At 31.5% G+C, this 24,814-nt stretch overlaps 1 protein-coding gene across 4 annotated transcripts in view; it reads right to left on the bottom strand.

Annotated features, from left to right (window-relative positions):
- LOC134697222 (anoctamin-3-like) overlaps nucleotides 1-15,784 on the bottom strand; it is a 58,692-nt gene extending 42,908 nt beyond the window's left edge. For all 4 annotated transcript variants that reach the window (XM_063559350.1, XM_063559351.1, XM_063559352.1 and 1 more), the window contains exons 1-5: nucleotides 15,628-15,784; nucleotides 8,597-8,853; nucleotides 5,155-5,393; nucleotides 3,767-3,839; nucleotides 438-538 (exon numbers count right to left, since the gene is read on the bottom strand). In XM_063559350.1, the coding sequence (XP_063415420.1) occupies nucleotides 438-538; nucleotides 3,767-3,839; nucleotides 5,155-5,393; nucleotides 8,597-8,819 (636 nt within the window). In that variant the 5' untranslated portion in view covers nucleotides 8,820-8,853; nucleotides 15,628-15,784. The remainder of the gene's footprint in view (nucleotides 1-437; nucleotides 539-3,766; nucleotides 3,840-5,154; nucleotides 5,394-8,596; nucleotides 8,854-15,627) is intronic.
- Between the last annotated feature and the right edge of the window lie 9,030 nt (nucleotides 15,785-24,814).

The raw sequence follows: 24,814 nt of genomic DNA, 5'->3' as shown, positions 1-24,814 counted from the left end.
AAATTAGAACACAAGGTTAATAACATTGGGTTTTTTTTCACATGACACAAACAAATGATCGAAATTACTTGATGTGTAGAAAAACTTGCTCATTCTTACAAAGAAACTAAGTGCACTTGAATATTTAGATGTTGGGTGTTACTCAAAATTTAGTATTCTGAGTTATGTTTTGTAGACATTGAACCTTTTTTTTTACATCCTAATTTTAAAATTTTTTATTTCTGTTATTCAGTTGTTATTCATAACAAAGTTTTTGGAACTATTTGTTGGCTTCTCATTGTAAGCATGACATATTGTTTCGACAAGTGTGATCAATCGTTCACTTTTGGTGAGCTGGTTGATCTTTGTAGGTCTTTAAGTTTTCCCTTGTCATTTAGTTGCTGTTACATAGTTGCATATCAGCATAAATCGAAAAAGAAAAAGGACAGTTGACTTACCAACATAGATCTCACACTAGATCTGAAGAAGTTTGTTGGATCTTCATAGCCTTCATATAACTGGATTTTGTCCATAACAAAAGGGGCACTGACAAAATAAACTGAAAAAAAAACCAGTAAAAATTTCTTTATAATTTTAAAAATTGTCACAATAAAGAACAGCATAAAATGGTTGTTCTTTTTGAAATAATTGATGGTAATTCTACTATCTTGTTGGATTGTTGACTCATAATTTGTAACAACTCATATGGCATTTAACATGAATGAAAACTAGTCTGCTAAAAAAGATGAATGTTGTTTTGGAATATAACGTATTAGGGCAGGACTTAGGAACAGATAGAAATTTAATTCCCGCAAAAACAAGCGCAAAAATTATCTAAATAAATCTATTGAAATTAATGCTTTTTACACCATGAACAAGTACAAATAGATTTGATGAGGTATTTATGTATTGTATTTCCTTTATACTTGGGTGACTGAGTGGTCTAAGTAGTCATACTACTGTATCACTAGCCTGTAAATAGTTATCAAAGGTACAAGGATTATAATTTAGTACACCAGACACGCGTTTCATAAGACTCATCAGTGACGCTCATATTGAAATATTTATAAAGTCAAACAAGTAAAGTTGAAGAGCACTGAAGATCCAAAATTCCAAAAATACAGCTAATGTAATCTATGCCTGGGATAAGAAAATCCTTAGTTTTTCGAAGAATTCAATGTTTTGTTAACTTGAAATTCATAAAAGAACACATTAATTATTGATATTCATGTCAACACCAAAGTGTTGACTTCTGGGCTGGTGATACCCTCTGGGACAACACATTCACCAGCAGTGGCATCAACCCAGTGGTGTAAATAGTTATCAAAGATACCAGGATTATAAAGCCTACATTATGATTTGGATCCTGCATATGACATGCAAGTATCCAGACTTTATCTTAATTGACCAGGATTGTCAGCTTTCATACTGAAGGTTGGTCATTCTCTTTGGGCACTCCAGCTTCGTCCAACATAAAAAAAAATTTACCACCACTAAATAGCACAATAGTATGGAAAGTGGCTTTAAACCTCAATTAATCGATCAATCAATTTATACTGAAAATTGCTAATAATACATATAAGATATAATATTTTGCATGAGTTTTAGATACAAAAAAACATACATATTATGTAATTTGTAAATCCTTTGCAACCCTAAATATTCCTTTATAAAGACATTATAAAAAACACTCTATTAATAACAAAATTAATGCAAGTGGACTGCACAAAAGGCAGGGGTGCAGTTTTATTTACAGTAAAAAACAAGAATGTGTCCTAAGTACACAGATGCCCCACTCTCACTATCATTTTCCATGTTCAATGGACCGTGAAATTGGGTAAAAAAACTAATTTCGAATTAAAATTAGAAAGATCATACCATATAGGGAACATGTGTACTAAGTTTCAAGTTGTTCATCTTAAACTTCATCAAAAACTACCTTGACCAAAAACTTTAAACTGAAACTCCCACTTTCATTTTCTGTGTTCAGTGGACCGTGTAATTGGGGTCAAAAGTCTAATTTGGCTTTAAAATTAAAAGATTATATCATAAGCAACAAGTGTACTAAGTTTCAAGTTGATTGGACTTCAGCTTCACCAAAAACTTCCTTGACCAAAAACTTTAACCTGAAACTCCCACTTTCATTTTCTATGTTCAGTGGACCGTGTAATTGGGGTCAAAAGTTTAATTTGGCTTTAAAATTAAAAAGATTATATCATAACTTAAGCAACAAGTGTACTAAGTTTCAAGTTGATTGGACTTCAGCTTCATAAAAAACTACCTTGACCAAAAACTTTAACCTGAAACTCCCACTTTCATTTTCTATTTTACAGTGGACCGTGAAATTGGGGTAAAAAGTATAATTTGGCTTTAAAATTAGAAAGATCATATGATAAGCAACAAGTGAACTAAGTTTCAAGTTGATTGGACTTCAGTTTCATCAAAAAACTACCTTGACCAAAAACTTTAACCTGAAGTTGGGCGAACGGACGCACAGATGAATGAATGAACGGAGGAAGAGACCAGAAAACATAATGCCCCTCTACTATCGTAGGTGGGGCATAAAAACTTTAAATCATGAACACATGGTATAGGTATAGGTATAAACTATTGTTGGAAAGGATATGAAATTGTGAAATATAGCATTAGAACTGGCATGAGAGAAGAAATCAACTGAATGTGCTTTCATTCACAATAAATGTGTATTTCATATCAGATCTATACAGAATTAATACAGTTACAGACATTAACAATTCTTTAAATTCATATGTATTACTAGTAACCTTTTATAACTCAAATAAGAAGTTTTGAAAATAAGGAAACATATTCTTGTATATCAACAACATTTATTAGGAAAGTTAATTTATATTTTTAAATGTTGCTTAAAGTAAACTTCAAGTGTTTCAGACTGAACATGTAGTCATCATTTCCTCTGAGTGTTTTTGATGTAGGTAAATCCCATTTTTTTTCATAAAATACAGAAGTATTTGCACTGTATCCATAATCAAAGTATTACAGCTAATTCATTATTAAAAAGAAAATACAGCCATCTATAAGTCAAACTTAAGTTTATTGATTTTCTTTGTTTCAACTGTAAATTCATTTTTATTCATTGGTACTTATTTTCTAGAATTTAACCTGTAATTTTTGATACCTATATCCTTTAACATGTTTAAAGCTTGAATAAAGAATTTGCCAAATGCATGCTTGAAAATAATCTTCCATGGAAAGTAAAATGTTCTCAATCCTTGAACTAATTGTGTAATGATTATGGGTTATAGTGACTGAATTTCACTTTTAAGGTACAAACAAACTCTAAGTCATACCATACCTGCTGGAAATTGTCCTGAATATAAAATGACTTTATAATATATGTATTACACATAAAGCTCTCAAATGATGGCCATCTTGGATTTCTGATTTTCAACAGATCCACAATTTGAAGTAAGTGTATGACCAAATGGCAACCAATTTCTTCAAACTTTCTTGCATGGGTATTAAATTTATTTTAGGGTAACCTGCAGTTAAATCTTGATTTTGTCCTCTGAACTTTTGGTGCTAAATGGTAAAATTTTGAAATGAAAATAAAATGCAAATTCTTTCTGACAGTCACTCAAAACATTACCAAAATGTTGCTGAACAGCATTGCACTATACAAGAGGTCTGCAAATAATTTTCATTATCCTGAGGATTTCAAGAAATGTGCATGAATGCAAAACTGAAAGACATTTGGACTAATTTACAAATTCTCAGAGTCTCAATAACAAAAAAATAATTTCTGACAAACCTTCATTATCTGTTTCAAAATGTTTCTCTAAAAATCGACCAAAACATCCTAAATTTGGTTCCTTTTTGTCACACTGAAAAAGAAGAAATAGAAACAAACCTTTTTTTAATCTAAGAGATGTACACATGTATATTATTGTCTTCAAATATCATTATGCCACTGGACACTGAGTAATTAATTTCCATTCGAATACCAATGACATAGTATAATGATTGTAAATATTTTTCACAGAACCACAGATGTTGAAATTCCTGGGTCCTGAATAGCAAGTTTTGACAAAGGACCACTAAAAATCTGAAGTTTTTTAAAAAATAAATTACATATCCACCAGAAATGAAAACATTAGGTCACATCACAAATACATTTTTGCCAGGTCGGTTAAAAATGTATCTTAATCCATTGTCAACACTAGACTGAACCAATAAAACTTTCAAACACACTTAAAACCCTATTTTAAATTGTCCCAGCAACCTATAAATCTAAACAAAACATGAAATAATACAGCCATATTTGTTAAGTTTATAGAATACAATAACACAACTATTCAATCCAAATAATATAGCCACACATAATTAAAACACAATTACCAAAAAATGTCAAATAACACAGTCATGCATTGTTAAATCAAAGTAAAACAGCTTGTCATTATCAAAAAATCAATTATTCCTACTTCAGCAGCCTCTTTCTCTGTGACATCAATTTGTTTGTTATTTTTTTCCGCCTCCTCCTTTTTAATGACCTTATAGATACATTTTATCTTCTTTGAACGCTTTCTTATCCCGGCCTAAAAGTTATGCTACCATTGTCAGTTTACAGATATAAGAAGATGTGCTATGAGTGTCAATGTAACAACTCTCCATCCAAGTCACAATATGTAAAAGTAATTTATTTTTATCAATAAATAAAGCTTTAATTTGTTACCTTTCTGACATGGGACTCTTGACTTCTTTTGAACTGAGTTTTACTGTGACTGTACGTATTGCTGTGTGTTTGCTTTTTCTACATTAGTCATTACATTGGCTAGAGGTATAGAGGGAGGATTGAGAACACAAAAAAACATGTTTAACCCCACCCACCACAAGTTTGTGCCTGCCCCAAGTCAGAAGCCTTTTCAGTCTTGTGTGATTTTTATTATAATTCATCAATATCATGTATATGTTTTTTTAGTTTAGTATGACTTCCATTATTACTGAACTAGAACACATTAGTGGGGCTCTGTGTGCTGGATTTTCTTACTGTGTTGAAGACCCATTGGTAGCCTTTGACTGTGTTCTGCTCTTTTATCGGGTTGTTGTCTCTTTAACACATTCCTAATTTCCATTCTTCATTTTAGGAATATTATAAAATGTGTCAAGAAAATCAACCTATATATTATCTATTTAGCTTACATCTTTAATTGGCATTTCCAGTTTGACCATTTCTGCTTCAGCACACAACCTTTTAAATGGACAGTGAATCTTGATAAATACATTGTTTCTTATTTTTTCTTCTTGAAGTAGAAATCCTTCCAATTTCATGGCATTTTTAAATCTTTCTCTCTTGGACTCTTTAACCATGTTAACCTCCAGAAATGTATCATAAATCAGAATATAGTCAATACGTTTCTGTTCAGGCTTCAGTAGAGGTCCTATATAGAATAAAAAAAATATTAGCAAAGGTATTCGTTTTTTATCATAAAGTAGAATGTAGTTGATATGTATCTGTTCAGGCTTCAAAAGAGTTCCTACAAAAATAAAAGATATCAGTAAGTAAGAAGATGTGGTATGATTGCCAATGAGACAACTCACCACAAGAGACCAAATGACATTGAAATTAACAACTAAGCTATAGGTCACTGTTCTGCCTTCAACAATAAACAAAGCCCATAGTCAGCTATAAGGATTGCTTCATGAGCAAAGGTAATCATTTGTTATCATAAAGTAGAACGTAGACAATATGTATCTGTTCTAGCTTCAGTAGAGGTCCTATAGAAATATAAAAAAGATTGCTTCATAAGCAAAGGTAATCATTTGTTATCATAAAGTAGAACGTAGTCAATATGTATCTGTTTAGGCTTCAGTAGAGGTCCTATAGAAATATAAAAAAGATTGCTTCATAAGCAAAGGTAATCTTTTGTTATCATAAAGTAGAACGTAGTCAATATGTATCTGTTCTAGTTTCAGTGGAGGTCCTATAGAAATATAAAAAAGATTGCTTCATAAGCAAAGGTAATCTTTTGTTATCATAAAGTAGAATGTAGTCAATATGTATCTGTTCTAGCTTCAGTAGAGGTCCTATAGAAATATAAAAAAGATTGCTTCATAAGCAAAAATAATCATTTGTTATCATAAAGTAGAACGTAGTCAAATACGTTTCTGTTCAGGTTTTGCTTAAATAATGAAATGTTCAAATAAAATAATCCTTTTGCATTGGCTTTTCATTTATCTGTAAAATTTACAAAATTCAGAGTGCATGAGATTTAAATAATTCAAATAATTAATTGCAATTTCAATGGCCAAACATCTGCATACATTAAGTCATATCCTCAATATCAGGCAAACATATCTTATGCAAATAATTTAAATTCAGAAATTATTGTGTGTATCTATTATTGTGATTTTGTCATTTTAGACTAACACACAATTTTAATTTTAGCAATAATGAGAAAAATTCTGTTTAATTCATCTGGAATAAATCAAAATGCTGAGTTTAAATTCTTGCAATTATACCCCTGTTGCAATTTTCACAATAACAAAAACATTGCAACAATTTCTAAATTAACAGTACATCAATTAATTGAATTATTAATATAAAAACATTATTTTCATAAACTGATAAATTGTTCAAAAAGTACATCACATCACATCACAACAAAGTTTTTTTATCAATTACATGAATTAAAAACAAAATTAAAACTTTTTAAAATAAACAATAAGAAAATATCAAACCTTTTTCAAATGTATGTGAATACGAACTTGTACATTCTTCCATATTCTTCAAAATTGACTATAAGTACATGTAGTAAACAATGAGAGGCCAACATGGGGTTTGGGCAACAAAGAATAAGGACACAAGCTCACAAATAAATGAGCCCAAAAATGAGAAAAGAGAAAAATGACAAAAATTTACAAAAGGAAGAAATAAAAAGATTTGAATAATCATAATGCATGTATATCAAAATGCATATTAATATATAAGTGAACCCAATTTAACCTTCTCCATTATCATGATCATGATTATAATCAATCCTATGGACAGGTTTCTAAATTCTAATCTCAATAATTCAGAATCATATACAATCGGCATTAAAAATCTATAGAATACCAATTTGCGTCAACAATGATTTATATAAAATCTTAATGAAGTTCAATACACTATTTATTTTAGTAATTTGTGTCATAATAATCATAATGATTTGTAGAATATCTTATATTGTCCAATACACAATATATCATTTGATTTGTTTGTATTTGATGGAGAATTATTGATGATGTATTTGAATGATCATGAACTTATGATCTTAAATAAATAAGGAGATGTGGTATAATTGCCTGCAATGAAACACAATAGTAAAATAAAATTTATCATTTATCCACCAAAGTTCAAAATGATATTATTTCTCATCATCAAGTTTACAAAAATGGTTTATATGTTTTTGTCCTACAGAAAAAAATGACATCCTCCAGCCAAATTTCAATGAATTATAATTTAAAAATTACTTATCCAAAAATTCAAATAAAGAAAAATATTAAAAACTGTTTCAAGTTGATTAATATAAATTTAACGTCATGGACATGTTTAGAAGTAAAAAAGAATGTTTTTTTAAAGCTTATTTTATGTACAGAGCATTGGCATTTACACCCCAAAACTAAGACCAATATGAGATTTCATGAGAGTCTATTTTTGATTTATGAGTTTGACTGTTCCTCTGTTATCTTTCGTCCCTCTTCTTTTTTTTTTTTAAATCATCCCTCCTGAGCTTTCAATCCCATTAAGCTCACATGTATAAAGTATAGTTTGCAGGATTTTTTAAACTTAATATAATAATGTATATAATTTGAAATATAAAACAGTTCTAATTTCATGTAATATAATCTAATGAATTATAAAAAAAGAATCTCCTTTTTAGCTCTTGGTTTAGTCTATTTTCACTGTAACCTTGACCATTCAACAGTCCATTAAAAAAGGCATTATCTTTGAAGTATAAATATTGACTTTAAAAATGATATTCAAATATCTAACAACTTTTTAAGTACTATGTACATGTTTGTAGATATATCTGAAATTTAAACTGAATTGAATATTAGCAAGCAAATAATATGTTTGTTTTGGTGATAAAAGTTCTTAAATTTCCCAATTATTGATGAAAAAAGTTAACCTTAACAAAAAATGCTGTTTATTTGTCATTTTCTACCAGGCATCATCTTCACTTAACATGCTCAACAGAAACTAAATTACTTGACCCTCAAAATTGCAATAATATCTGATTATCATTATCTGAAGGATATATTTGATAGATAAAAATATAATCCTTTTTGATTTTCAAATTCATAAGTTTAAAAATAACCTGATCTTACCTTCCCCTTCAAATTTCATTTTTACTAAAATTTTGAAAAAGTATTTACTTTGATCCTTTGACAAATATATAAAAATTTCAAAACATTTGAACCAACCGTTTTATCAGAAAAATTACACTGGTTATATAGCATTTTGACAAACACTTATTTTGATCATTGAGAAGCTAAATATTTCCTGAACAACACAATGTAATTAAAACGTATAGCTGATTTTACAGAGGTATCTCCCTGTAGTGTTTAAGGTACCACCTTAAAATAATTTAGTAAAACCAACCTAATTCAGTATAGCGTCGCTCAAATCTTCTAATCGATGGGTTGTTCTTTAAATGCCTCTTTCGCAGTTTCCTAAATTTGACTGCCGAACTAACAGCTGTTAAGAAACCAGTATTGTCCCCTTCTCCATCTGATGCCTCCTCATTTATACCTGGCAATGTGCCATTAGTTATATTTAGCTTCTCACTCGGTTTATCTGCATCAAAAAATGTCTTAGCTTTCATTGCATCTTATGTTGTGACTGTATTCAAAGTGTCCCTGAAATAGATATTCATTTGTTTGATATTATATAAATAGCACATAGCTTAGAGGGTGATAAGGCAGCTTATTACTCGGAGAAAACATTGTCAACAGAGGCCAAAGTTTCATTACTGATTCTAAGTTGTTACACATGTATCAGGGGAAATAACTCAAATAATTTATTTTTAAACTGAATGTAAGAAATATTCACATATTTTGTTTGTTATGTGAACAATTTACATGAATGAAGCAAGGCTTGTTTAAGTATTTTTTTTTCCTTTCCAGCACTCTTATTATATGATTATTATTGAATGGATGCAGGTTTTGGTACTATACATGAAGCCAGTTAATAAACAAAAATATACATGTATTAAAGCTTGCAAGTAAAATTATTGGTACATATTTCATAATATTTTTCTAGCCTGTACATATACAATGATATAATGACTTGTTGAATCAAATGTCAAATAAAATTGAGAATGGAAATGTGGAATGTGTCAAAGAGGCAACAACCCAACCAAAGAGCTTGTAAAGGCTAGTAAAGCTATTGTTTCTACATGATCTAGGTTCTCTGATCTTAATAGGAAGATCATTGTTTGTTTTACTTTAGTCCATTATTATTGATCCATTAATAATTATGATATTGAAATTGAGAACGGAAATGGGGGAAATGTTAAAAATGCAACAACTCAACCAAAAAGCAAATAACAGCATCTTCTTATCCACTGAATGTCAAATGATATATTATATATCCTCTTAATATAGTACATTAATGAAGAAGATATCTCCTACACCTACATCTTATAATACAAGGTGGGATATATTCGATTATATCCATGTCTTAGTTTTATCAATATTCTTTTATTTTCCAGAGAATATCTGTTTAATCTAGCTATATCAAGTAGATTTTTTATTTTAATTGTACATACTAAATATTGATTTTCACACATAAAATAGATTTAATCTTATAGAACTTTATAGATTTATTACTGTATCTTTGAATTAGAAGTGGGTTTTTTTGTAAAGAAGTCGATCAATGCATGTAAATCCTTTGCATGTTTGAGCATGAAACAAAAACTATACAGCATTAAAAATTAATGTTGCAGGGTAGAATTGGAATGATAAAATATTTTTAGAACACAGAATCAATGGAATAGCTAGAATTGCTTCCTAAATGCTATTTTAGTTATAATTTTATATTTTTATCAGCAGATTGAAGTAGATATCTTTAAAACCTCTTAAAAAGATGTGTTGGGATAAAATCATTATATAAATAACACATAGCTGAGAGGGTGATAGAGCAGATTTAAACCCAGAGAAAACATTATCAACCGTGGTGAAGCCAAGTTTGACAATGCTTTTTCGAGGGGTACCAATCTGCTCTATCACTCTGTCAGCTATATGTTATTTAATTTATTATACTGTCCTATAATTATTGTCTTTTACAGATGAATTCTATTTAAAAGTAATTTCTATGACGTTATGTACATAACAACATTACCGGAAAAATGAACGGAAGTGAAGCAAGATGTTCTATTTTTTATTTTGACAGTCAAATAATAGAATCTGAGCCAAAAAGAATAAATTAAGTATAGTCTTTCATAACTTTATGTACCTATAAATCCATTCATTGTCCTTTAAAATATCGATTTTTGATGGTTTGGCATGTCTGGATGAGTGGTGGACATTCCAAAAACTGGTTACCCGCTCAGCCATGTGATAAGTTAAATAAACACCCTCACATGCACATTAGCCAATCAAAATATGGCATTTTAATGTGAAGTATAATAACATTACTTATCACATACTTTTAAGCTGGGTCTCTTCTTCATCATACTTTTCTCATCAATTTTTTAGAATTCAAAATTATTCCAGACTCAAATAGTTCCTTGTTTTTATTGTAGAAAGAACAGGATCTTAAGAGTCTGTGTGTCCCCCCCCCCCCCCCCTTGGTTTATGTACATGTACATGTCAAACAAAGAACACTCACAACATTGTAGACGAGTAACTTCTGACATGAAAAAATTCTCATTTTGTTGATCTTATATTAATGATCTTTTAAGCCCAAGTCCCACTAGACCACGATCCCACCACGCACATAGCGATTTAAAATAAATTCAAATCGTGGTGAGGTCACAGTATGATCGGCATAAAAATGTAAATTTTCGTTGCTTTCACGATGCTGCTATGTCCTCACTACGCTTCTACACAATCCTGCTACGATTATATCACATTCTCACCGAGCTTAGTCTGCGACCTCACTTCACTTATCAAGATCTTTCTACGCTCTTGGCTTTCTCACTACATCCACAACACGAGTTATCCGATTGCAACACGATCTTACTCACTTCTACTGTGATTACAGCCCATTCTGACCATCATTATACTACGTTCATATCGTGATCTTTGAGGGGACATCAAAAGATTAATGTAGGATAAAAATCAAAATAAAGTTTGTTATCCCTGATTGAACTTTTGATGTTGTTCCTTACTACTTTCTCAGCAATAACGTCAACATCGTGTTCCATATCAATACAGTTCCATTAATCTATTTCTGATTTTATATGTAGAAAATTTCTCTGAAACAATACAGTCATGTCCATATGTCACCAAAATCTACTAGAACATGTAGGCGGGATGGTAGGGGTTGATGTTAAGACAGAGGGAGCAAAGTAGTGAATCCTGATCAAGCAGATGTTGAGCTAAGCTTGTTTATGATCAAACCCAAGTATCTAAATGATCGAGAAGATAATTTGGTAAAACTCTATTTCCTGTTTTTCCCTACATTATTCATGTTATTTGTATATTACTTACATGTATACATATTATAATTTGACGAAGATTTCCTTTAAGTTTACATTACATACAGACATGACCATGATGACAGACTGCAGTTAATGTTTTCAAAACATTTATAAGATTTATAAACCATCCTGGATTTTATACCAAACTTCTTACAATTAAAAAATAGTATCTAGAGTAAAAAAAATAATTAAAAATTCCACATCTTTGTTGAACCTGCGACTTTTTTCGCGTAAGCGAGACATAGTGATCCAACATTTTGTTGTCGTTGATCAACCATGAGATATCACACTGAAAACAGCAGAAGTTTTTAAGACACTGGGTTCTGGGCATCCTTACAAACATTTTAAACTAGATACCCTAATGATATTTGTGGACTGGTTAAGTTCAATTTAATTTGTCTCTGCAGTTTTCAGGAGAAAATGTTTGCTGTTAAATTTGGCTATAGGTATAAAGGCCAATAACTCCTTTAGGGGTCAATTGACCATATTGGTCATGATAGTCATGTGGATTTATTTGTAGATCTTACATGAGTATTATTGCTGTTTATCTCTATCTATAGTAATATTCAAGAAATATGAGATAAGAACCAAAAAATGCATTTTTTTTTCATTGTTTAGACACACTCTCAGAAATGCATCTAAGGAAATAGATAAAATACACAATGCAGCCTTTCAAATTATCATAAATATTTAAACTATGTTGTTCCGAACCTAATCATCTCATGTAATATGTAGAAGGGCGTAAAGAGAGGTATCTGCATGTAAGAACGCAAAACAAATTTGCCATTTCACGATGTACAAACAATTAAAATTTCTTGCACAATGATCTTTTTACCGATTTTACGAACCTTTGTCACAGCTTCGTGTGAAATAAAAAGGGAAAGCAAATGACATGAAAATAAACATTTGCCGCTTTGTATGTTCATGACAGATTGGGGGTAGGAGGGGTCCTGATCCCGTAATCCTGGGCTTAAAATTAAAACATGAAATCCCAAAACCGGGCTTAATTACTAAAATCCGGAGGTCCCAAAATTCGAAATAAAAGAGTTCCCGGATCCCAAAAGGATCAATCCCGAAATCTAGAGCTTAAAAGACCTGATCCAGGAGTCCCGATAAATGTCTTACCCCCCCCCCCCCCCCCCCCACCTCATAACATGCATGATGTACACAGAATTAATTGATCAGTCTACATCTACATCTACATCATACGACGATCCATCAGCACATTGATGACTATACGTCGGCGCATCGCGAACAGACACTTAATAAAATATAATAACTAATTTTGTGCAATAATTCAAAAATAATTTTGTGCAAAAACAAAACAAAAATTAACGCATTTACATTATTTACAAACAGGTTAGATATCTAAATATACTGACTCTGGATCATTATTTTAAACTGATCCAGGGAGTTAACGCTGATGATGTTTTGTGGGAGTGAGTTCCACAGTACAACAGTGAATGGAAAAAAGCTGTACTTGAAATAGTCTGTTCTTGTGCTAAATGTCTGGTATTGTAATGGATTAGTGAATCTGGTGTTTTTGACTGGCTGTGGTAAAAGGTAAAGGTTTGGGTCTACTGCAATGAGATGGTGAGAGATTTTGTAAAGCATAGTGACTCGATTGATGTTTCTGCGAGTTTCAAGTGACTTCCATTGAAGATGGTCAATCATGGAAGTAACACTACTGGTGTTGTGGTATCTGTTGGTGACATAGCGTGCTGCCCTTCTTTGTACTTTTTCAATGTTGTTTTTTTGTTTTTGGGTGTGAGGTGACCAAACTGAAGAGCAGTATTCTAAATTAGAACGTACCATGGATTTGTATGCCAAACTTTCAGTTTCTTCCTGGTTTATTTTCAAGTTTCTTTTTAGAAAGCCTAAGATCTTATTTGCTTTTGAAGTAATATTATTTATGTGTGTATCCCAAGACATGTTGTGAGAAAGGGTGATACCAAGATATTTTGCAGTGCTGACGGATTCTAAGATGTGGCCTTTTAATACATAATCATGTTTGAATGGTGACTGTGATCTTGTTACAGTGAGGGAGTTGCATTTTTCAGGATGGAATTGCATACCCCAAGTTTTTTCCCAATTGGCTAGGCAGTTTAGATCGTTTTGTAATATGGTACAATCTTGTTGGTTTGTTATGTTTCTGTATAAGATACAATCATCTGCAAACAAGCGTGTTTTTGATGTTACTGCTGCAGGTAGGTCATTAATGAAGATGAGAAAAAGTAGTGGACCCAAGACTGAGCCTTGGGGCACCCCACTTACCACAGGCATTTGACTAGATACCTCTCCGTCAAGGGCAACCTGTTGCGTCCTGTTACTAAGGAAGGCTGATACCCAATTCCAGGTATTTCCCCTTATGCCATAATTATCCATCTTCCTTAATAACTTTTTGTGAGGTACCTTGTCAAATGCCTTGGAGAAGTCTAAAATAATAAGATCAATTTGTACACCATTATGGAGGTTACTAAGTAGTTCATGACTTAAAGTAAGTAGCTGTGTTTCACAGCTGCGTTTTGATCTGAAGCCATGCTGATTGTCCACAAGGATGTTATGTGTGTCCAGATGTTTTAGTATGTTACTTACAACAATGTGTTCGAGCAGTTTGCAGCAAATGCATGTTAGAGAGACAGGTCTGTAATTACTGGCCAGGTATTTTTCGCCTTTTTTAAAAATAGGGATCACATTTGCCTGTCTCCAGTCTGTTGGTACATCTCCTTTCAAAAAAGATGTGTTAAAGATGAAAGCGAGATGTGGTGCAAATTCTGGTGCAAATTGTTTAAGAATTCGTGCTGGTATTTCGTCTGGACCTGTAGCTTTAGATGGATCAAGATTTTTCAAAAGTTTTTCTATGCCATTTGGTGTTACATGTATTTCTGCCATAGATGGATAGTTGTCGGAAAGAGTTGGTATTTGTTCTTTATCATTTTCAGGTGTAAAAACAGAGTGGTATTGTTTATTGAGTATTTCAGCTTTTTGTTTTGTGTCGTCTATCAGCATACCTTCAGATCTTAATGGTGCAACTCCTGAACTGTCTTTTTTGGTGGACCTAATATAATTCCAAAATTTTTTCTGTTTTTGCGAGGTTTGTAAGCTCTCGTCGTAACAAATAATGTTTTCCAGATATGTCCAGTAAGCTTTTCTTGTCTCTTTCTGAAGCAGCTTTTTTGTTTCCCTGTACTGTTTATTTATTTTACTATGTGAGTCTGTTTTCATTTTTTTGAACAATTTGTTCCTTTTTCTTATCAGTGACTTTATTTCTTTATTAATCCATGGTAGTTTTTGTTTGGTGTTATTAATCATTTTAGTAGGGATTGACTCTTCCATGGTTTTTAATACCTTTGTTTTGAAATTATCCCAAAGTTCGTCCATTGTGAGATTTTCTAGGTTTGTAGTATTGTTCAGATGTATGTCATTTAGCTTTTCTTTAATTTGTTCAGTATTTGCTTTATTGTATAGGAAAACTTTTCTAGGTGGTTTTTTTGCTCTTCTAGGTTTTAAGTTGGATTCAATATAAACAATTTCATGATCGGAAATTCCGGGAATTACTTATCAGTGATATCATTTACTCTAATTGTACAAGATAAGATGTGTACTAAGGTTTTTTTAGTGACCACAATAAATAAAAATTTACATGTCATGTAGCTTATCAATCAATTGCATTATTTAAGAACATGTGAGTTAGAATAAAATGGGGTTTTTTTACTGAAATTATGCAGTTATGTGCAAAAATATCAGTATATATTACATAATACCATTTCATTTCAAAAGCGTATATGCCCTCATAATTGTCTGATTGAAAAATGTCAACATAACATATATAGCCAGCTGAGGTCAATTAATATGTTGTATTACCCACGACCACTAGCTACACGGCCATAAATTAGTGGTATAAATCGTTTTTCGAATACTTTTCTGCGACCTCTGCGCCAATTTTGATCATTTAACAAAAAATGTAGTGAATTTACTTCTACTGTACCTCTACATAATGATAATATTGCAAATGTTCTATTTAAATAACATATATCCTCGCGCTGCTATTTTGAAGCTTGGTTGTTTCCCAGGAGCACGTAAACAATGACTGGTATCGTCTTCCGAAATTACTCTTTTTCGTTCTATTAGATGAGAAGGGAGATAACTTTATTTCTTTAAATGAATATTAGAAAGAGTACATCTTATTTGTGAAGAAGAAAAGAACGATTTCTTAATTCATGAGGCGGGTGCCTTCATGAACGTTCGCGTTTCGTGTAAAGGGTGATTTCTTTGACGTTCGCGCAGCAAAAGATAATAGGGTAGATATACATAGCGGATATTTGGATTATAACAGCAGCAACACGGAGTATAATAAATATACTGAATTAAACCAGAGACATGTAATACAATATTATATGTCTCTGATTAAACATATAAACCGTAAATTTATTTATCGCATCTTATCCAATTGGAATATTTTGTCAAAAAAAATATACATTTTATTCAGATCTATAATTATAGGCAATGTATATCGTTGCATAAATATTTGTGCACAAGATATATGAAAAAAAAATATGAAAATTAAATTAAATTAAATTAAAAAAATATTCCAAAAAATATTCCTAAAAGTTTATATATTTTTTTTATTTTTTGTTATAAACAGCCGAACTAGTTCCTCCTTTGTACTTTATCTTATAGGTGGCGCTTAAAAAATACTATAGAATAAATGTATGAAACGAAAAAAATGGTTAATTAGGTAGTTGAAATGACATGAAAAATTTGTATTAAATTATCCACTAAAACGGTTTGTTTCCACTATGTACTCCTTCTTACCTGTATGTTATAATTCTTTCCATTAATTTTGCCGCTACACTAGTTAAGCTGATATGGGCGCATTGCATTTGCGCCAATATTTAAAAAATCTAATCTTTCATTTGCGCCACAAGGTTATATTTCATTTGCGCCAAAAATAAAAATATCATTTGCGCCATTTTACAGGCATTTCAGGTAAAATCTAACGGACAAATTAAATATTCATTGCTCTTAACTAAAGGGTGTGTCACTACAGTATCCCCCTGGATAATAGAGAAAATAAGTCTAAATTTTGTGATAATCAAACATGCACTCATACCACAACTTCAGATTTCTTATATCTACGAATATATCAGAACCGTTGCTTACAAGTTTTATGCCAGAACACTGTCAGATTCTGACTTTTGACTTTATACTACATAACAATTTAAAAAAGTAAACCATTATAGGTCAATGTGTTCATACCCGTAGCCAGGGGGTTCGGGGGTTCGGACGAACCCCCCTTGAAAACAAATAAGCACTGTTAAAGTCAATGTTCTGTTCGAATTGTGACTGTTAAAGTCGAGTTTGTGAGTCAAACGAACCCCCCTTTGGAAATTCCTGGCTACGGGCCTGGTATTTACCAGTATTTACCTGTAATTTGGCGCAAATGAAAGGTTTCATTTTTGGCGCAAATGAAATATGGTTTGTGGCGCAAATGAAAGATTTTTTTAGGCGCAAATTAAATGCCAATTGGCGCAAAAGCAAAGCACCGGTCTGTAAGATGATACCCAATTATCTTAAAAAAAACTTGTAATAATAAAAACATAATCAACCTAGTTGTTTTATACTCATCTATTTTTCAAAGGGACATTTTTTTTTTACAGTAAACCTTTTACATTATAATAAAAATCATACACGTTTATGAATTACAATTGATATATATCTTTATTTTTGTTCCTTATAAACAAAAATTGTTTGGGCCGGATCGACTTTATATTTGGGCCGGATCGAAGTGGGACGGATCGACTTGGGCCGGATCGACGTGGGGCCGGATCGACCAGAAAGCGCGTTGAGTAGCAAAGTAAGATAACAGTGGCGGATCCAGGGGGAGGGTTCGGGGGTTGGAACCCCACCATTTTTGGACGATCAATGCATTTGAATGGGGCCCCATATAGTTGGAAACTCCCCCCTTTTGTCTTGGGGTGGGAACCCCCCTTTTTAAAAATGGCTGAATCCGCCCCTGGATAACATTGTACAACACAATGTATAGTTAGAGAGAACATGTGTGACTGTTGTCAATATCAAAGTTTTCTTGTAATGTTTATGCCCTTTGGGGCCCATAATTGGAAATAAAAATATCTTATCTTATCTTATCTGTACATGATTTCTCGGACAAAATGTATGAGGGATATTTTTATAGTGACAACCATAAAAGAAGGTGGAAAAGAATTGCATTTTATTTTTTTTTTCTTAAAACTTGGATGCCATTGGAGTGGAACTATTCAACCATCTGTTTTCTTTGACCAATTTTTAACCGATAACTTTCGACCAAGCCAGTTTACCTGTTCAAAGTGTTTGTGACTTTGAAAATGACAACACATTTTTTGGACTAAGTATTGAGTAGTGTTCAAATGTATTTCTAATAACTATATAAAACAAGGAGTTGTGCATGATATGATTGCATGCGTAAGATAGTACAACTATCCACCATAGTTTAAATGAAGTGGATGTAAGAAGTATGGACAACCGTAAGACCTTCGACATGAGAAATTCCATATATCGTATATAATAGTCGGTTATAAAAGTTCAAGACATGAAGAATAAGAAATGATTTATTTTACCAAGAATATCCATACCATGTACCGGAGAACGCTTTCCAAAATATGACTTTCTCCTCATTCGATAGCAGTTGAAACTGAACACTGCCAAAGCATTGAGTTGTCATGTCGTATCTGTACAATTTGCTGTCAGTGTTTTGACGACGCATTCAATTTCATTTTAGTGTGTCCGAAATATTAGGAACTTAGAGTAAAATTTATTAAGAAATATTACTTGTTAAAATCATTATTGCAATTGAACTTTTGAGGTTAAAGTATGATCAAACAGTTGACCAATTTAGGAAAATACATTTTAACTGCATCATATAACATGAACATTCTCTGTCTGTATAATAGCTATATATATGGTGTGTACAAAGTCAGAATACAAATTATAATTTATTGTACCAAAAAAATGTACCAATTATAATTTGTATACTGACTGTACAAAAAGTGCCTGTACAAATTACAATTTGTACAATATTTGACGAAAATTTACTTATAACTTGTACAATAATTCATATTATGGATTTTGGTGGAAAAAAGCTTTGATACACACCATTGTTTTTCAAAGAACATATATAACATCTTATTTACAAAATACAAAATTGTTCTTTATCATTCGTTTGGGCAGTTGATTGAATTATTGCATCGGGAATTGCATCTTTTGACTTTCACATTTATCTCTTCTTAAACACTTTGCAACTGTTAATAACTTTGGGGTCAATTGCTTTGATAAGTTGCAAAAGCTATATTTTCTTAGATTTATTATTTACACTCTTTTACATGTTAAGTCATTTATTCAATTGATGTAATAGTGGTACCATGGGTGGCATTTTTGATCACACGCAGACACTTCTAAAAAAACGTTCTAAAAGACACATGTTTATTCACAGCAACGGTTTCTGCGTTTCCGGATTCGCTATATGAAGCAGTTTAATAGCCTTTAAAAAACATTTAGTTTCTTTCGTATAATTGCATAGGCGGGTACAGTTATTTTAAATGTAAAAATATGAAAGTTAAAAGTTGGTGTGCAATTTTAGATGCCATCTCTAATGAATGATAAAGAATTATGTTAGTATTTGATGAATAAGGTGAATGGTGTGCTCATTTATTAACAATTCTATCAATGCTTTTTTCACCAAAATACATATTATGAAATATTGAACAAGTAATAAATGAATTTTGAACAAATTATAATATGTACATGCAGGCGCTTTTTGTAAAAAATACAATTTGTACAAAGTCAAAATATAAATTATAATTTGTACAATTTTTTTGTACAAATTATAATTTGAACAAAATGATAACTTGTACACAACATATATATAGAAAAAAAAATCAATTTTGCAATGACACCGATGATCGAATTGTAAAATCATCATGTAATAAAGAATTTAAATATGATGCCATTGAGAAAACTATAACAACCTAATTGTTTGGACCTTTTGGATTATAGCTCTTCATCTCAAGTTTATATGAGCTTTGGATTTCAAATATTTTGGCCACGAGCATCACTGAAGAGACATGTATTGTCGAAATGCGCATCTGGTGAAAGAAAATTGGTACCGTTAATTTTATTTTAACAAAATGGTTTACGAAAATAAGTATGACCATGGAAGTAATATCTAAATATTACTTCCATGGTATGACAGATATGATCAATATATACAAACACAGCCTGACACTCTCTTTTACTCAGGTTACCGGTAATACAACGAAAAGAACAGCAGGGTTGAGTTCAATATCGTAGCAGCTACGTAGCGGCTACCGTAGCTGCTATCAATATCAATGTAACAACTTGTCTATAGGTAAACGTTAAATAGTCAAAATCTACGTAGCACTACGTAGCAGCTACAATATTGAACGCGCCCAAGTATATGTAGAAACAAAAATCAAATAAATTAACTTTAGAACAAAAACGGATAGAAGTCATGAAGTTATTCAAGCGAATAATTATAAAACTAGCTGTTCGCGCTCTATATTCTTGTGATCCTTGATTTTCAATATTAGGGGATGTGGTTCATTGCGAGGTTAACCAGGTAAAGCTTCAAAATTTTCAATTTCAGAAGAATGAAAAGAAGAAGATAACAAGATATCATTTCTATTAATACATGGATCAACATATACTAATACAATAAAAAAAAAAACATTAATTTAGACAACATACAGCAATAAAATGTACGTACGTTTACTTGGTATCCACACGATATAGTGACATAGATCTATATTGTATGCATGTAAAGAAAGATATCAAACTAAACTACAAGTATCAATCGAAGAAGAAGCTTCTGTGAAATATCATTGTATATATATATAGCTGTAATGTTCCGGTTTAGAATTACATAAGTTGTCAGGTACATTTGGAAGGCTTATATACGGATATAAAAGTAAAATACAAATGTCATGAATAAAATACCCGTTGAAATTAATTTAAAAAAAATCGAATAACAGACATTTAAAGTATTCAACTTGTAAGACAAAAACGTATTGCACCAAAATGAAGTCATAAGTGGTAGATTTTTTATATTTAGACTGCGGATCCATGCATGGAAGTAGGTCGTATATTTTATGATGGTATGATACTAAATCCCTGACAAAAGGGATTGTCCTTATGTTTTTTACATGTAAATGATGTAGACATGATCTTTCATGCAGTTTTTCTGAGGTCTGCCGCTGGCATGTCGGTAACAGCTAGTAGTCCTTTGTCAATTTATGTATCATTGTCATTTTGCTTAGGCAGCAACCATTTGATTTTCTGGGTGGGTGGGGTGGGGGGGGGGGGGGCTATGTTGTTTTTTTTTAGAAAAAAAAGTTTGTTTCCAGGTTTTGGTGAAAAAAATAATTTGTTTTGGACCCTGAAATTTTTTTTTATTTGTTTCACCCCCAGCTGCCACTATATGTAATGCTAAAATTAAAAGAAAAAAAATGTTTTCGGTTTGTCGATAAAAAAAAAATACATGTAGATTGAAAATACATGTAGATTGTTTCTTTTGCACAGAAAAAAAAACCATAGCCCCCCTCCCCCCCTCGAAAATCAAATGGTTGCAAGCTGCCTTAGTTCAATGGACGGCGTGCACAAAGTTGACGGCAACTGTAACATGCGCATTTAAAAGTAGTTAAATCAGCTGTGTTTCAATTTGTTTTTAAATGGGAAGGTTTTTTTTCTATGAAAAGATAAATGCGAGCCATGAATATCCTCATAACTAGTGAGGTTATATAAATTAAATCTTTAAATCATAAAATATTTATTAGTGAACATAGAAAAACGACAAAAGTATGTGTAACATTAAATAAGGATCAAATAGAGGTTTTGACCTTAATTTATACAAATTAAACTTATTTTCCCGCATTTTCGTATATAAGAAGTTTTCAGATTCGGACCATATATGACGCTTTATAAAATTGCCCGCCAAAAGAAATGAAAACGACAATGTTGCATGTATTTGGAATGCAGTTTTGCTATTTGAAAGAATAAGTAGTAATTTGAAGGGTTTAATATTCAAATATGGAGGAATCGGTAAAAAAAAATGTGAAATTGATAATTTTTAATTTTTATAAAAAAAATAACTTGATATTTCATATGTGCATAACAAGAGATATAATACAATCTGCAAAATATGAATGATTCAATGGTCTAGGTTGAAGACCTGAATTTTTTTAATGTCCATTTGCTGCACTTTGTTGTACGGAAAGAAAAGAAATATATGTTGAATATTTATGTTTAAAGTTATGTGATGAACTAAGTGTCCAGCGTATTTGTTACGTGTTTGTTTTCTTGGGGAAAATGCAGACGTCGTAAATGAAAAAATCATTTGAAGACGTTACGTTTGTGATATCAGCTTTGTGTACGCCTAGGCTTTCTACTGTTATAAATTCTAACATTGGACTGAGTTTTATTTTGCGTATTGCGCATTGCTGTGTGTTTGTGTATGTCAAACAGATCTCAAAACATGTTTAACCCTGCAGCATCAATACAATTTTCCCAATTCAGGAACATATGCATCTATTTTTATACAAATGATAAGAAGATGTGGTATGATTGTCAATGAGACAACTCTTATTAATAAATAAAGATAAAATGACACAGAAATCAACAAAAACTGGTCACCGTACGGCAATCAGCGATGATATAAAAGCCCATATCGCATAGGCCCCGACATTTGTTTTGTTTTGTATATGAGTCGTATATGGTTTTGTTTTAGTTCGGATCATTTGTTTGTTTCAAAGTATGATGCGACGTCAATAAGTATGTAGTTTATTGTTTTGAAGACCCATTGGTGGCTTTGTGTTGTTTTCTGCTTTTTGGTCGAATGGTCTTCTCTTTGACACATTCCCGGTAATTTCCATTCTCAATTTTATGACACAAAAAAACACACCAAAATAACAATACCGTATATATAAAAGCCCTCGGTGTGACAAGATATTAAATATTCATAAATAGGACCAAGGGCATGGGTGGTATACGATTTGTCAGTAAATAGATGCAAAAAATGTGAAAGATACAGACGGGCAAGAGGAGCCGGAATACTACTAATATGCTAAATTTAAAAACTCATATAAATCGTGAGGAAAATGAGATTTTTTTTTCTTTCTAGGGAACAAACGGCCATACGTCCTCAACCCCTTAACCATGATCCGCCACTGGGGACTATAAAAAGAGACTACTTATGTTGGAATGGGGTAGAAATAGAAACTTACTTGCAACTAGCTAAATAAGAATAACTTGAATGAAAATATGGTGATTGTTAAAAGCTGCAAACTCTCGACTCATTATTTGTATGCACGTACGATGCTATATAAGAATTGACGCAATGGCGTTCCTCATTTTTCGAGCAAATCAGACTATACTAGATGCACCTGTGGTGGCCCATTTATCTTACAAGTAGCAAATATCAATATTGGACATAATTTTGACAACAACAAATAAAACAGTTACAAAACAAACACAAGTTTGCTTATATAAACATAAATGATCTAGTGACACATATGATCTAGTGACACATATGATCTAGTGACACATGTGATCTAGTGACACATATGATCTAGTGGCACATATGATTTAGTGACACATATTGTATGCATAACCAGGAAGATATCAAATTAACTAGCAATCAAATAATAAACTTCTGCGAAAAGTTGTATACAGTGACAATGTTTCCTGTTTATAAAAACTATATATAAATGCACTTCATTTTGGAACCAAATACACGGATATAAAATACAAATATACAAAATAATACTACAATATCATTTGAAAATAACTTTATGTTCAAAATTATAATAAAAGACAATTAAAATCTTTAAAAACTAATATAGATATATTAAAATCAAATACACGGATATGAAATGCAAATATACATATACAAAATTATCCTTTGAAAATAAATTCCTGTTCAAAATTATAATAGATTTAAATGATCTTTTATTATAATAATGTTTAACAAAATATTTTCAAACAATATTTTGTGCTAAAAGACGAACATATGCCTGTATAAAAAAGTAGAGTCACGGGTGCTGGTCAGAGCTCTATAGCTAGCACCAATCAAATGATTGTAACTACTTAAGAAAGAAGATATATAGGTACATATTGACAATAAACTTAAGAACTCCATTTACATTCCACAAGTACTAACAAGTTCTTACACTCACAGAAGCAGAAACAATAATAAAATACGGCGCGACATGTAATCCCCCCTTTTTTTTTACAAAATACTCCATAACTCAAAAATAAAATTTGAATCATCACCAAAAAGTATAATGTAACAAAGAAATGTGTAAAGTTCTGTTTATCTGTTTATGATGTCGACCAACTACGATCGAAGACTTATGTTTTGTTTCACCCCACACCGGTCTTTTATGCTGTAGAAAGTCTTTGTCCCACGGTACAGAATTTTTTTTTCCCATTTTATTTTATTAGTTCGATTTTTTTTATTTATTTTTATAACTTTTTACCAGTTAGTAATAGATATCAATGGTTTATTCCTTGAATGCCAACATCCTTTGATCTACCGACAATTTACCTGTAAAATCGGTTTATTCCTTGAATGCCAACATCCTTTGATCTACCGACAATTTACCTGTAAAATAATGTTGGCATTCGAGGAATAGGTGCAAGAAGTTATCACAACAAAAGTGCATGCTTATAAAAACAATCATACTAATTAAACAGATAGGTAAAATCTAATTCATCTTGAATTGGTCACGTTGTTAACAAAAAAATTTTTGCTGATACTGTGCTTGAACGAATATGGATTCTCTTCAAATGAAATTTTGAAAAATGTTGCATCACAAAGTCAACATGTGCATAATCATTTTACACAAATTATACAGCAGCCTCTTTGGACTTTTAACTTTTTAATTATGTTTTATTATGTTCAGTTTGTTCATGGTATTATTCTTGGTAGTAATACTACACCCTTTTTGCAAGTGTTCATGAAATGATATTGATAAGGGGTTTATCAACAGGCATTTGCAACTCATCAGTGTCCTAACAAGGACGAAGATGTTGTATGATTGACATTGAGACAACTCTCCAAAAGAGACCAAATAACGCAGAAATTAACAACTATAGTTTTCAAC

This window comes from Mytilus trossulus, chromosome 14 (assembly GCF_036588685.1).
Source record: "Mytilus trossulus isolate FHL-02 chromosome 14, PNRI_Mtr1.1.1.hap1, whole genome shotgun sequence".
In the NCBI taxonomy this organism is placed as follows: domain Eukaryota; kingdom Metazoa; phylum Mollusca; class Bivalvia; order Mytilida; family Mytilidae; genus Mytilus; species Mytilus trossulus.
Note: the sequence above shows the minus strand (reverse complement) of the source record. Positions and strands in the feature narration are given on the sequence as shown.